Source organism: Stegostoma tigrinum, chromosome 8, assembly GCF_030684315.1.
Source record: "Stegostoma tigrinum isolate sSteTig4 chromosome 8, sSteTig4.hap1, whole genome shotgun sequence".
NCBI lineage: Eukaryota > Metazoa > Chordata > Chondrichthyes > Orectolobiformes > Stegostomatidae > Stegostoma > Stegostoma tigrinum.
The window spans coordinates 56,144,829-56,160,432 of record NC_081361.1 but is presented as its reverse complement, the minus strand read 5'-3'; the positions used below and the strand labels follow the sequence as shown (position 1 = coordinate 56,160,432).

The 15,604-nt window shown below is 40.4% G+C and overlaps 1 protein-coding gene across 1 annotated transcript in view; it reads left to right on the top strand.

Moving 5' to 3' along the window:
* mysm1 (Myb-like, SWIRM and MPN domains 1) overlaps positions 1-15,604 on the top strand; it is a 93,724-nt gene that overhangs the window by 45,873 nt on the left and 32,247 nt on the right. Inside the window, exons 10-17 of the mRNA XM_048539296.2 lie at positions 1,981-2,087; positions 5,991-6,068; positions 9,024-9,112; positions 10,443-10,497; positions 10,605-10,655; positions 12,025-12,099; positions 12,459-12,647; positions 14,100-14,232. Of these exons, the coding sequence (XP_048395253.1) occupies positions 1,981-2,087; positions 5,991-6,068; positions 9,024-9,112; positions 10,443-10,497; positions 10,605-10,655; positions 12,025-12,099; positions 12,459-12,647; positions 14,100-14,232 (777 nt within the window). The remainder of the gene's footprint in view (positions 1-1,980; positions 2,088-5,990; positions 6,069-9,023; positions 9,113-10,442; positions 10,498-10,604; positions 10,656-12,024; positions 12,100-12,458; positions 12,648-14,099; positions 14,233-15,604) is intronic.

Here is a 15,604-nt window from a genome sequence, read left to right as displayed (position 1 = left end):
GAAAGCCGCACCGGGTACAGTGGATACAGTATACCACATTGGCAGATGTGCAGGTGAACCTCTGCTTAATGTGGAATGTCATCTTGGGGCCTGGGATGGGGGTGAGGGAGGAGGTGTGGGGACAAGTGTAGCATTTCCTGCGGTTGCAGGGGAAGGTGCCGGGTGTGGTGGGGTTGGAGGGCAGTGTGGAGCGAACAAGGGAGTCACGGAGAGAGTGGTCTCTCCGGAAAGCAGACAGGGGTGGGGATGGAAAAATGTCTTGGGTGGTGGGGTCGGATTGTAAATGGCGGAAGTGTCGGAGGATAATGCGTTGTATCCGGAGGTTGGTAGGGTGGTGTGTGAGAACGAGGGGGATCCTCTTGGGGCGGTTGTGGCGGGGGCGGGGTGTGAGGGATGTGTCGCGGGAAATGCGGGAGACGCGGTCAAGGGCGTTCTCAATCACCGTGGGGGGGAAGTTGCGGTCCTTAAAGAACTTGGACATCTGGGATGTGCGGGAGTGGAATGTCTTATCGTGGGAGCAGATGCGGCGGAGGCGGAGGAATTGGGAATAGGGGATGGAATTTTTGCAGGAGGGTGGGTGGGAGGAGGTGTATTCTAGGTAGCTGTGGGAGTCGGTGGGCTTGAAATGGACATCAGTTACAAGCTGGTTGCCTGAGATGGAGACTGAGAGGTCCAGGAAGGTGAGGGATGTGCTGGAGATGGCCCAGGTGAACTGAAGGTTGGGGTGGAAGGTGTTGGTGAAGTGGATGAACTGTTCGAGCTCCTCTGGGGAGCAAGAGGCGGCGCCGATACAGTCATCAATGTACCGGAGGAAGAGGTGGGGTTTGGGGCCTGTGTAGGTGCGGAAGATGGACTGTTCCACGTAACCTACAAAGAGGCAGGCATAGCTGGGGCCCATGCGGGTGCCCATGGCCACCCCCTTAGTCTGTAGGAAGTGGGAGGAGTCAAAAGAGAAGTTGTTGAGTGTGAGGACGAGTTCCGCTAGGCGGATGAGAGTGTCGGTGGAGGGGGCCTGGTCGGGCCTGCGGGACAGGAAGAAGCGGAGGGCCTTGAGGCCATCTCCATGCGGAATGCAGGTGTACAGGGACTGGACGTCCATGGTGAATATGAGGTGTTGGGGGCCAGGGAATTGGAAGTCCTGGAGGAGGTGGAGGGCGTGGGTGGTGTCACGGACATAGGTGGGGAGTTCCTGGACCAAAGGGGAGAAAATGGAGTCCAGATAGGTGGAGATGAGTTCGGTGGGGCAGGAGCAGGCTGAGACGATGGGTCGACCAGGGCAGGCAGGTTTGTGGATTTTGGGAAGGAGATAGAAACGGGCCGTGCGGGGTTGGGGAACAATGAGGTTGGAGGCTGTGGGTGGGAGGTCCCCTGAGGTGATGAGGTCATGAGTGGTGTTGGAGATGATGGTTTGGTGCTCGGGTGTGGGGTCATGATCGAGGAGGCGGTAGGAGGTGGTGTCGGAGAGTTGGCGTCTGGCCTCGGCGATGTAGAGGTCAGTACGCCATACTACCACTGCGCCATGTAACTTGACAGTAAATGATAGTATGCTTTTTGTCCCGAGGAACATCATGATTGACACTCTGATCACATTTCCAGCTTTTAGCATTAGTTTGTAGTCAGGAATTACAATCCTGGCCAGTCTCAATCCCTACCACCACTCATTGGTTGTGTGTGGGGAAAGTCACAGGTGGGGGGTTGGAAGAGAGAGAGAGAGATGAGAATGATAGTTACTTCACTTCGTTCTCAGTATTTGAAAATTATAATGTGATCTTACTTGATGATTGATAGATAGCATTTGACCACTATATGTACAAAAGTGGAACATAGATCTGAAGCAGCAAACTTTAGAATTATATTTTGGTCCCTGTTAGCATTGTTAGTTAAGTTTCACACTGATCAAAGTCTAAACTTAGTATTATAGCATTCCACCATGTGATGGATGGGTTTTGGTAAATTATACTTTTACTTTTGTTTTCACAGAGCAGGCAATATATCATCGACCACGACCTGCAGACCGAGCACGTAATAAAGAGGAAGGAAAGGACAGTGAACAGACATATTTGCTTGCGCAAAGATTGCAGTCCATGGTGAGTTGAATAAATACCATAACTGTAGTACAATACTGTAACGGCCTTTTTCACTGCAGTTGTCATGATGAAGTAAAGTTCTACGAATACCTTTTCATAAAACCATTGAATTTTACTGCATTAGGAACCATTCAGTCTATTGCAGCCTTCACTATTGTCCAAGTAATACTAAGTAAGCTCGATGTACTAACTTAGAGAAAGCAAAGTGCAAAAAAGTTTAATTTGTGAGTAGTTGGGTAGGGCCAACATGGAGCAGTTTTCCCTTGACCAAAAGATTATGAGTTTGACCCATTTATAATTTCTTAAAATTTTTTCTGACTTTCCTGTGAAGATGAGAGTTATAAAAAAATCAGAGATAGCTCATATTGTGTAATCATAATTTCTTTGATTGAAGCGACCCACACTAGTTCCTTTCCCCTGCCATTTTGCCATAGTTTTATAACATTTTTCTTTCTTTTCAAATTGATAGCAAATGAAATTTTATATTAGTTTTTGTCTCAGTATTTGGATGTGGTCAAACATTTTATATTCTAAAATATTCTCCATTTATTCTTGTGATAACCCTGAGTCTGTATAACTCTGTGTCTCCTTTTCCAACCTTTTCTAATTTACCAAATCAGAACTGTATAATTTTGAAAATGTCTCTCAGACATTGTCCTTAATCTTCTCTACTGCAATGAAAAGAGACTCTGATTTTAAGCCATTTTTCCTAACAATTTACCATGCTAGTGAGGCAAGGAATAAAAGGATAGGACAGATAAATGCTTGGCTAAGGACCTGGTATAGAGGACAGGATTTCAGGCTCTTCGATCATTGGGACCTCTTCTGGGGCAGGAGTAACCAATGCAAAAGGGACGTGTTGCACCTAAACTGGAGGGGAACCGAATTCCTCTCAGGGAGGTTTGCTAGTGCAATCGGGAGGTTTTAAGCTAGACTGGGGCTGGGAACTAGAGTAGCAGGTCAGCAAATGGAGGGATTGAGGGAAAGGTAGATATTGAGACCAGTAAATCAGAAAGAAAAGACAGGCGGAGACAGGTAAATGAACACATTGGTACTAATGTGCTGAAGTATGTTTATTTCAATGCAAGGAGTATTATTGGTAAGGCAGATGAGCTCAGAACCTGGATTAGTACACAGGACTATGATGTTGTGGCCATTACAGAGACTTGGTTGCGAGAGGGACAGGACTGGCTGCTTAACATTCCAGTGTTTTGTTGTGTTAGACAAGATAGAGAGGAAGGTCAAAGAGGTGGAGGGTTGCATTATTAATCAGGGAGAATGTTACGTCTGCACTCAGATAGGACATGCTGGAGGGCTCATCCACAAAGGCAAGATGGGTACAATCATTCCGATAGGATTATACTTGAGGCCCCTGACATTGAGAAACAAATACGTCGGCAGATTATGGCAAGAAGCAATAAAAACAGAGTTGTCGAGGTGGGTAACTTTAACTTTCCCCAATATCGACTGGGACTCCCTTAGAACAAGAGGCTCAGGCGGGCAGAGTTTGTTAAGTGCATCTAAGGGGTTTTTTTGAAACAGTCTGTAGACAGTCCAACTGGAGGAGGGGCCATACTGGACCTTCTGTTGGCTAATGAGCCTGACCAGGTGGCTGATCTTTCACAGGGAGAACATTTTGGAAACAGTGATCACAACTCCTTAAGTTTTAAGATAGCTATGAACAAGGATAAGTCAGGACCTTGCAGGAAGGTACTAAATTGGCAGAGGGCAAATTACATCAGTATTGGGCAGGAGCTAGGGACTGTTAACTGGGACGAGCTGTTATCAGGCATGTCCCCACATTTGACATGTGGGAATTGTCTAAAGACCCGCTGATGAGAGTTTTGGACCAAAATGTTCCAGTAAGGAGGAAGGATGAGGTCGGCAAGGTAAGGGACCTTTGGATGACGAGAGATGTTGTGAATTTAGTCAAGAGGTAAAAAAGAAGCATATGTTAGGTTTAGGAGGCTAAAATCAGAAAGGACCATGAGGAATATAAATATACCTGGAAAACACTCGAAGAGGGAATTAGGAGAGCAAGAAGGGGCCATGAAATGATCTTGGCAAAGCATTCTATAGATACATTAAAAACCACAGGGTAACTAGGGGAAGGTAGGACCACTCAAGGGTATTGGAGGCAGAGAATGTGAGTGAGATTCTGAATGAGTACTTTGTATTAGTATTCATCAAGGATAAGGAAATGGAGGATAGTGAGATTTGTGTGGAGCATGCTAATAGGCTAGGGCATTTTCAGATCAAGAAAGAAATGTTGTTGGTTCTCTTGAACAGCATTAAGGTGAATAAGTCTCCAGGGCCCAATTGTACCTACCCCAGGTTATTAAGAGAGGCAAAGGAGGAGATTGCTGCCGCTTTGACCAAGATCTTTTTATCCTCACTAGCCACTGGAGAGGTCCCGGAGGACTGACAAGTAGCTAATGTTGTTCCTCTGTTCACGAAGGGAAATAGGGACAATCCAGGAAACTACAGAGCAGTGAGTCTCACATCAGTGGTTGGGAAGCTATTGGAGTGAATTCTTAGGGATAGGATATGTGCACATTTGGTAAAGCATGATCTAATTAGGGACAACCAGCATGGCTTTGTGTAGGGTAGGTTATGTCTTACTAACTTGGTTGAATTTTTCGAGGAGGTGACAAAGGTGATCGATGAGGGTAGAGTAGTGGATGTATTTACATGGATTTTGGTAAGGTTTCCAACAACGTCCATCCTGGTCGGCTCATCCAGAAGATTAAGATGCATAGGATCCACGGTGATTTGGCCACATGGTTTCAGAATTGGTTTGTCCTTAGAAGGCAGAGGGTAGTGGTGGAAGGCTGTTTTTCAGGCTGGAGGTCCGTGACTCGTGGTATTCTCCAGTGGTCCACACTGGGACCTCTGCTGCTTCTGATATATATATAGATGGGAATGTTAGTAAATTTGCAGATGATACAAAGATTGGTGGAGTTGTGGATAGTGTAGAATGTTGTCAAAGGATACAGCGGGATATATATCAGTTGCAGATATGGGTGGAGAAATGACATTTGGAATTAAATTCAGGTAAATATGAGGTGCTGCATTTTGGGAGATCAGATGGTAAGGAAAAGCATCAGAAACTTTGATAATGCCACAGATAAAATTCTTGTGGTATTTTCTCCATAATTTTGTCTGCAATTTATCTTTAATTTTCCTTGCCAATTATTATTGTAGAAAGACTAAACCTTGTTACAATGTGTATAAAACATCAACATGAAAATATTAACTTAATATGTGCCATGACAAATACCTCATTGAAGTTTTACTAAACTGAAAATAAGCAATATGCCTCAATCTTGTGCCCGTCTACCCTCAGTAAACAAAGATAACATTTGAGGCTATTTGTTCAAATTACTGATAAAGTTTCTGTCTATGTTATGATCCTGACCTATGTTATTTCTGGACAAGTCAGATCCCAGACCAAAATCTGGCATGATGTGTCCTATTTTGCTTTGTTTTGGTTTTAATGAGTTAATTTCTCCATGACGTACAAGCACACAGTGTTGCTTATTTTCTGGGAGTTGCTGCTGTGCACAGACTTTGGAGGCCAGTGCAGTCAATAGGAAAATTAGAGGGAATGCTGATTACAAGCATATATGTCTTAATTCAATAAGCACAGTTTCAGTCCCTGTCCATTTGTAAGGACAAAGTGAAAAAGTTAAAGCCTACTGCTTGTATGTGATTAAGCACAATTAGTATACAGTTAGCCTTCGGCTGAAGGAGAAAGGCTTGTGTGGAGAGTACTTTAGTATTCTTGGGAATAGGTATTTATCCTTAAACTATCAGCAAATCTATTTTTTTGCAAATGATAATGTGTGCATAGATAATGTTATGAAAAGCTCTCAATCCCCTGCCTTTTGTTATTTGTTATAGCGTACCAGAAGACGGCGGGTGCGAGATTCTTGGGGCAACTGGTGTGATGCAAAGGATCTGGAGGGACAAACTTTTGAGGTACTTGAAACCAAAAGTCTTACAACATTACTGCTTTAGAAAACTTTTACCAAAGACTGCATTACACAATTTAATCAACTTGTTAGTTACTACAATTTATTAAAACTATACAAAATGGATAAGTAAATTTATTTGTCATAGTTGCATTTTGAAGGAAATAATGGGCTAGTTTGAATTAAGTATCCAAATCAACCCAATGTTTAGAGAAAATATATTTAGGATTGAAAATAGAGGAGTGTGATAGAAAAATCAGGCAACAAGTGAGAAGAAGACATGCAATGGGCAGGCTTTGTACAAAATAGGATCTGCTACAGGTAACCTCTTAGGTCCAGGGCATCAGTTGCTCTTGTAAACAGACTGATGTTTTTATTGAAGTTGACTTAATCTGTATTCACTTAGTCTGGTAGATGTGGTCAGAACCAGATGTACCTGTATTTTGCACAAACAACTACTTCAGTCTCTTGAAAAGTGGATTGAACAAACAGTCAGTAAGAACAGATACAATAACAAAATATCCTGAAAAAATGTGCAGTTCTGGAAGTGTTTCTGAAGAGATTGTGACTTTTCATCAGAACTGGTTCTAAACGTTTAAAATGATCGGAAATGCTTTTTTTTAAATTCTTGCAACAAATGCGGTCAGACCTGAGTAGTTCTACCAGTTAGTTTTTATTTCAAGTTTCCAGCACCTGCTGTACTTTGCTTTTGGCTTGATTCAGATCTTTAGCTATTTACTTTCATTGTGTACTTGATTAAATCTGTAAAGCTTGGTTTTGCATAGCAATACCAAATAATTAAAATGACATGCTTCTTATTGGGATCTTGATTCCTAATAACGTAGGGCATAGAATCAAGGAGTTACACACCGTACTGACTAGGACTTCATCAGCTATCCATGTGTAGCTATGAAACAAGCATACAATTGATGATTTCGAAAGTTGGGCTTGCACATCCGATCACCAAAGAGTGAGATAAGTCCAAAGCAACCAATTGCTTGTCACCTGTGAAGTGATAGAGGAGCTGATCGATAGATAGTACTTTCTTGCCAATGAGCTGCTGACTGAGTCTCGGTTCGGGTTTTTGCCAGAATGACTTGGCTCCAGAGCCTGGCCCAACCATGGTCCAAAAATGAATGCTCACACTAAATGCAGGACAGGATAAAAGATCCTGCCTTCAATATCTAGGCTTTATCCAGCTTAGGAAGGCATCAAGGAGATCCAGCAGAACTCAGACCAAGAAAGCTATGCAATAATTGGGGTCCCACCTGAAAGACAGGAAGATAATTCTGATTTCCTTTTATTTGTTTATGGAATGCGGAAAGTGCTAGTCTAGTCAGGATTTATTACCCATCCCTGACAAGATAACGATAAGTAACCTTTTTGAACCACTGCAGACAATTTGATGTGAGTACTTCTACAGTACCTTTGTGCAGGGAGTTTTAACCTTTTGACCATATTGCAGTAGTGGATATGTAGTGATATATTTGTAGGTCAGCATGGTTTGTGAATTGGGAAGGGAACTTCTCAGCGATGAGGTTACCAAATGTCTGCTGCCCTCTCCCTTTTAGATGACAGTGGTTGTAAGTTTGGGAGGTTCTGTCAAGGAAATGTTAATAAGTTGCTGCAGTGTATTTCAATAGTGGTGCTCATTGTAGTCTCTTTGAAAGTAGATGGAGAGGAATTTTAAGATCGTGGATGGTGTACCACTCAAGCGACCACCTTTGTCCTGAATGATGCTCTCAAACTTCTTAATTGCCTTTAGAGCTATGTTTATCCAGGCAATGGACAATTTTCCATACACTCCTGACTTGTGCCTTATAAATGGTGGAAAGGCTTTGGGGAGTCAGTAAGTAAATAACTTGCAACAGAATAACCAGCCTGTGACAGGCATTTGTAACCACAATGTTTATATGACTGGCCCAGTTTCTGGTTAATGGTAATGTACTCAAGACCTTGATAGTGGAACGTGTCGGTACTAATGTCATTGAAGGTCATGGGGGGTGGTTAGAATCTCTGTCTTTCTGAAGATAGTCAGGCACTTGGTTAATATTAGTGTTGTTTGCCATTTACCAGCCCAGGCTTGAAGGTTGTTCATATATGAATGCATGCTGGCATGAATGTCTGAATACCTGATGAATTGTGTATGGAATTGAATCCTGTACACATTACTGTATATCACCACTTCTGACTTCATGGAAGGGAAATCATTAATAATGCAGTTGAGAATGACTGAGAGTGGGAGATTACCTGCCCAGAGAAACTCTTTCATCAGTGTCTTGGTTCTGAAATAGTTGCTCCGCAGTAACCACAGATATGTTCCTTTGTGCGAGGTATGACTCAGAACACTGAAGTATTTTACCACAATCTGCAATGATTCCCATTGGTTAACTTATATTAGAGCTTCTTGATTTCATACTTTTGACTTAAAGTCCACACACTTTCAAAGCATTGAATAGAATCCCTGCAGTGCGGAAGCAGGCCATTGTCTGAATAGCATCCCGACCCCCACCCTGATTTTGGTGATTCATATTGATGTAAGATATGAATTAGTTTTACAGAAATTTGTGGTGATGATTTTATAACATGAGAATATTCTCTTGTATTAATTTTTATAACATGAAAATGTCCATGCATTTTTGCTCATATCATTAATTTATTTGTAATACTTGAATTTTTTAAATAAATGCACATGGATTTGTTATATTTTGAAGCAAAAATGGCAAAATATTTAATGTTCTCATTAATTTTAATAGTTTTTGTGCAACAGCAAATGAAAGTAGGTGGGATAGACCTGGTAGGTGGGCTGCAGGGTCTTTTGTCATGTCTACGTGGTTCATGGATGCAAATATTTAACAATGACTTATCAATTATCTCACGTTTCCTTGCTAGGCTGGCTGTTAAATTGCTATTTCAGATAACGTATCTCTGGATAATTTTAATATCATTTATGAACTTGCAGCATTTCACAACAGAAGAACTGGCCAGGAGGCAGGAAGAAGAGTTGAACAAGCCTCCAAAACCAGCAAGAGGCCCTCGCCAGTCGAAGAGGTATAAGCTCTTCATGAACTCCGATCACGTATTTTTTAAAAATGGCCACTCTAAGAAATTGACCTGCAAAAAGCTAATCATAATATTTGCTTATTACATGTTAAGCCTGCTTTTGTATTCTGCTTGTGTGGATATTTTGTATTAATGTATTTAAATATGTTATGATATGCATCTAGAGAAGGTGAGACTTAAAGCTGAGCCTTCTGTCCCAAAGGTAGGGACACTACCACTGCGCCACAAAAGCACTAACCACATGTGTAAAAAGGACAGGATTATGGTGAAATGAGCTATTTGTATTGCCAACCATCAAGCATCAGAGGCAGTTCCTGTTTCTTCCCAGATATTTTGGCTATATTAAAACTTTAAAAATACGTGGAAATATGCTATTCTTGGTATTTTCTTACAGTTTAGCAGCAAGACTTCTAGTGAAATCTTTGTAGCTGGGATTCCGTTCCTGTGATCAATTATGAAATATTTAAAAGTCTAATTTAACTCTCATGAGTGGTTAAAAATGGGGAGGATTTTCCATTTACAACCAAAGCTACAGTACCTGTATTAGGCTCAAAGCACATCAGTAACAACCATAGTAAGCATATTTTGTTTAGTTTAGGAACGGGCTTAGTGTTAGAAAAATGTGGTAATTTCTGTCCAAACATTTGAAGTGAAGCAATAAAAGTTAACAAACAATGTGACCATTTTAAGTTCCTTCCACTTGGTGGAAACCAGAAACTAGCAGAGTTAAAATAAGTAGTTGAGCTGATTCAGACTGAGCTTTAGTGAATTCAAATATCTAATGTTGTTTTAAAAGTCTGCTGGGTGAAGTATCCATGGAAGAATGTGCAGTCAGTATGGCCTGGAACAAAAGATGACCAAAAAATCGTGTGTTACTTTTGTTTTACTGAGGCCAGAGAGGGAAGCTGTTCATGTTGGTTGCTTAAGAATAACTTGGGCTTTTGCAGTTGCTGCACCAGCTTTCTACTATTCTCATGATCATTGCCCCTTCCTCACCCATTCATCTGGTATCTATCTTTTTTCCTGGCCTGGAGGCATCAAACTTCATTGGGATGGCCACCTCTTACAATGGGCATTACATTGTGTCCCCTCAAAGAAGTCGATTTTCAACCCATTCCTCCAGTTGGCTGCTCAGTCGTTAAAACAAGACCCTAATATTTCTTAAATTTGCTCTTTAACTGATGTAAAACTGATGTAGAGAAATGCAAACACAAACTGCTAATAAAATTCAGACTTTATTTAAAAGTTGTTTTGCCCTACCCTCACTGTTGTTCATGCCTTCGGTGATCTAATTATTTGCCTCATTTTCTCTCCTTAGCTCTTTTGACCCTTTCCAGCTTATCCCGTGTCACTGCTTCAGTGAAGAGAAACCAGTAAGAGCCTTACCTATCTTCTTCAGATAAAGATGATGCTTCTAGTTTGTTGTGTTCTATTTTTTAAATTCTTGTATACCTGTTGGTAAATGGTGTTTTCATTTCAGGAGCCGTTTCAAGTGAAGGTAGCTTCAGAGGCGTTGCTAGTCATGGATATGGTAAGGAAAGGAGCATTCATTTTTCTCCATGTAATACAGGTGCACATGACTGTCTCGATGAAATTGTTAACATCAGAATGGACATTATATTGCCTCAAATAATTGCTGAATCTATTCTTGCCACAAGTGCTTAATAAATACAGCAGGACTGTGGAAGATTTTAATATATTAAAAACATAAAAACATACCAATGTGACTATCCTAAAAATTCAGTGCGATGCACAACAAGTTGATTTTTTTTGATCTGCTTACAATTTACTTTTAATGTGTTAAATGTCAGCCCATTGATTGTAACCAATAAATCGTATAATAACAGAAACATTAACCTTAAGGATTGAAGGCAAAATTCCAATGCATATCTTCTTCATGTACAAAAAGTAACATCTCATTATGTTTTGAGAACCAAGCTAAAGAATGAAACTTTTAAAAGACAAATTTTGAGAATGCAAGTACAAGTTCAAGTTCTCCCAATATACGTGAAGCAGCGTGATCCTCATAACAGATCTTCAAAAATGTGTGCCAAATATTGATGGTAACTGAGAGTGAATTATGTTGTCCAGTGGTGACTCTATTCTTATTAGAAAAGGTGGTGAATGACTTCATTATGCAATAAGGTGTCTTATAAAATACCTTGTAGACGTTTAGAAAAAAAAAATTCTATCATGTGATGTGAACTTTGGTGACTGGACCAGCTGTTATCCTTAGTTGCCCTTGAGAAGGTAGTGGTGAGCCGTCTCTTAAGTCACTATAAATCATTTGTAGAAACACCCAATCAGCCTTCAGGGAGAGAATTCTGGGATTTTGGCCCAACAATATTGAAGGAATAATGATGTGTTTTTGGGATGGTGACTGAATCTGCATCCTGTGTAATGATGTGTCTGGGACTACAGGCAGAGCCACCATGCTGAGGATCCCAGGTAAGTTGAGAATTTTAGTAAGCAAGTGACTATTGGGTCACTGTATTCAAGAGACAAGTGATTGATGAATGATGTTGGGAAGGGGTCGGTGTGTGTGGAGGTGTCTCCAGAGAGCCTTCAAAAGAAGCCCCCACTTCCTTTTCCAACATAAGCTTAGGCAATGGACAAAATTGTTCTGGTGGTTTTCTAGAGCCTTTAAGTGATCATAATTGAACACAAAGGCTTGTATAATCCAACAGTGGGTCAGGAATTGACAGTAGTCCAACTTGTTGGATTTTACTTGCTCATTCCCACTCTTTGTGCTTTCAAATCCAGTGGTATGGGGGAACAAAATCCATCCCAGCACTTGTGCCACTTGTTATAACCAGAATGTTATAGATTCTGGGTAATTTGTTGAAGGCATGAATTTTCTGTGTCGTTAGAAGTAATATTCTTGTATCCTCCATGTTTAGCATGCCCATGTGTCAATGGCGGAAGTGATTGGCCTGTTAGGTGGACGATATTCTTCAGGAAAGAAAGTATTAGAGGTATTTGAAATTTTGGATTTGTTTTAACCTCCCTGGCCTTCACTTTTCTTTCATTGCCTGTGAAATAAATTAACATGTTCAGGTTTATTTTAACTTTGTACATCATTTTAAACAGCTATATTATCACATTTATAAAACATCAATACAACTGGCAAAGAAACAAATTGGATGCATAATATTTCTTAAAATTCAAGTGATAAAATGGTGTGGTGAATGAATGAAAAATTTAAATAATGGCTGAAATAGGAACGTTGAATTAACAGTGAATGTTTGCGAAATACTGCTCTAATGATGAGAAAATTATTTCGACGTGCTTGTGAAAATCAACATCTTAAATAAAAGATTATTTCCTTTTACAGATCTGTGTTGCAGAGCCATGTAACAGCTTAAGCACAGGATTACAGTGTGAGATGGACCCAGTATCACAAACACAGGCATCTGAGGCCCTAGCTGGAAGAGGATACAGCATTGTTGGATGGTACCATTCCCATCCTGCGTTTGATCCTAATCCATCCTTAAGAGACATTGACACCCAGGCTAAATACCAGGTATAAATTCTGCAAAGTTTCAGAATGTATAAAATTCCACATTCTTCTCAAAGATTTAAAGAGAAATAGTTTGTGCTTCTTTCATTTCTGTCCAGATACTGATTAAGAAGATATAATTCCGAAATTAATTATCATTTATTCTTAGTGGGCAGCTTTTTGGGGACCATTCAGTTATAAGAATTTTAACATCCAAGAATATTACAAATGAATGAGCTGATGTGTTCTAAAACATGAGCAGTATTGGAAGGGATATTCTTCCTTCGTCTCTTGCTCTATCAGATAAATAGATCATACTAGAATTTTTTTTTGGGTAATAGAGCTCATGGAGTTGATGTAACTTTAGTAGACCACCTGTGCTATTCTGTACTTCCTGACAGATATGGACAGGTATATTATGTTGTTCAAGTGGTGTTAGTACATTGATGTATTTGTGCCTTTGCAGCTGTCGGGATTTAGGGATGTTTCGCGAATGAAAAATCAAAGCAAACTGTACAGAAAATGCAACTTGCTTTAGGCATTTTTAAAAGTTAATGCAAGGGTATTTGGAATGCTCAGTATCAGGTAAATGCAGTGAATGCAGTATAAAATGTGAGCATAGTTCATTCGGGAATAATGTTTCAGGGAAAGAATACACAAGGAAGGAGGACCAACTTATTGGCTTCTTTATGCCAAGTTCATCTTTGGCATCTGGCATTGTTGTGGTCACTGGAGGAGACATTGATCATTGGATGGTCAGTTGCACTGCCAAGGGCAGTGCCAGAATTTGTTTTTTAATGCTTTAATTTTGATACAGCCGCAGGCTCCTATAGCCAAGCACAGTCATTTTCTGTGTCTTCTAAATCTGTACTGTCAGGTACAAAACACACAACTTGCCAAACTATTGAAATTGTTCTAATTCTACAAAATTAGCCAAGCTCAGGAGAGCATCCTTCCAATGACTCATGATAAACTGCACTTGTGCCACCTTTAACAGTCTAGCAAACACAGTGTTCCTCATAAGATAATAAAGTGTGAAGCTGGATGAACACAGCAGGCCAAGCAGCATCTCAGGAGCACAAAAGCTGACGTTTTGGGCCTAGAGAAGGGGCTAGGCTCGAAATGTCAGCTTTTGTGCTCCTGAGATGCTGCTTGGCCTGCTGTGTTCATCCAGCTTCACACTTTATTATCTTGGATTCTCCAGCATCTGCAGTTCCCATTATCTCTGATACAGTGTTCCTCATGTTTGGTCTTGCATCTGATAAATCTGTTATTTTCCACCTTGAGATGGTTTGTGATGTGAATGTACAACAAGATGAATATTCAAGCAATTCAAGCCAAGATGATTTGAACAATCTTTGTTACTAATCAAGCACTTTTCCTAATATTCTATATTTTATGTCATAGAATGTATAGAATAAAAGATCTCTAATTCTCTTATGCACAAGTCTGACTGCTTGTTTCTATGAATTTCAGAATTATTTTTCACGTGGAGGAGCTCAGTTCGTTGGGATGATCATCAGTCCATATAATAGAAGTAACTCCTTGCCTTATTCCCAGGTGACATGTCTTATAGTTAGTGATGAACTCAGCACAGATGGCCGTTTCCGTAAGTATTGGTAATTAAAAACTTCCAATTTAAGATTTATCAGGCAGGCAAAACATTATGCGACTTTCAGTCTTGCTCTTCATCCTCTTCCTCCACTGGACTATTTCAATCTGGACCTAATGCAGACATTGAATTTCACGAACATAGGGACCTGTGAATTTAGAGCAGAAGGAGGCCGTTTTGCCCCGGACCCATTCAGTAAGATCATGGTTGAGCTCACAGAAATTCCAAACTAGCACAACCACCTGATAGAAAAAACTTCTTTTCATCTCTGCCCTAAAAAGATAACTGATTTTAAACCATACCCCCAAATTCTGAACTCAACCAACTGGGAAACTTGGTTTCCACATTTGTCTTGTTGAACTGTTCAGATTCTTATGTACTTCAGTCAAGTCTCCCTCTTCTAAGCGTCACTGAAAACAGGCCCAGAATGTCCAATGTTCCTCATAGGACACTTCATTTTTTCTGGGAATCAATCTAGTAAACCTCCTGTGAATGCTTCCCTCTCCTGCCACTCCATGCGTTTTCAGTCATACTTAAATGAAGAGACCAAAGCTACACACTGTAATTGATGTGTGTTCTCATAAATACCATTTATAACTGAAGCATAACACCCTTACTTTTATGTTCAACTCTTTTCATAATGAGGGGTAATGTTTCATTAGCCAACTTAATTACTTGTTGTATGTGCATAATAATCTTCTGTGAGTCAAGCATGGAGACACCTAGATTCCTGTGCACATCAAAATTTTGAATTTGTTCTTCATTTAGAGAATTAAAAAAAAAATTTCCTGTCGCAATGAACACTTTCTCTTTTTCACATATTATATTCTGTCTGCCAGATTTTTGCCCACTCACTCAAGTTATCACATCAATGCACAAACCCCTGTGCCACCTTCTGTGCGTGTTTTCTCCTTTGCATGATATCTTTTTATGTGGAACCATGACATCCCTTCCTGAAAACCATGCTGAGTCTTCCTCATTATCTTGGATTTTTCCTAGTCTCCACTTGTAACCTGCTTAAGATTATGACACTTTCCCATGATCGATGTTAAGCTAATTAGTTTCCTTCCTTCTGCCCCCCCTCCCGTCTTGAATAGAGAGGTTACTACTTTGCAGTATCTAGCTAATTTTGGAAAATTAATACTAATGAATCTCCTACCCTGTAAGTCACCTCTTTTAAAAGTCTGGGATGAAGTCCATCAGAACCCAGGTATATGTTAGCACACAGCTCCATCAGTTTGTTCAGCACAGCTTCCTTAGAGATTGTAATTTCTCGTTCCTCACTTCCATCTCCTCCTTTACAGCTATTACTGAGATCTTTTTTCTGTATGATGAAGACGGAAGCAAAATTTGTTCATTTCATCTGCTC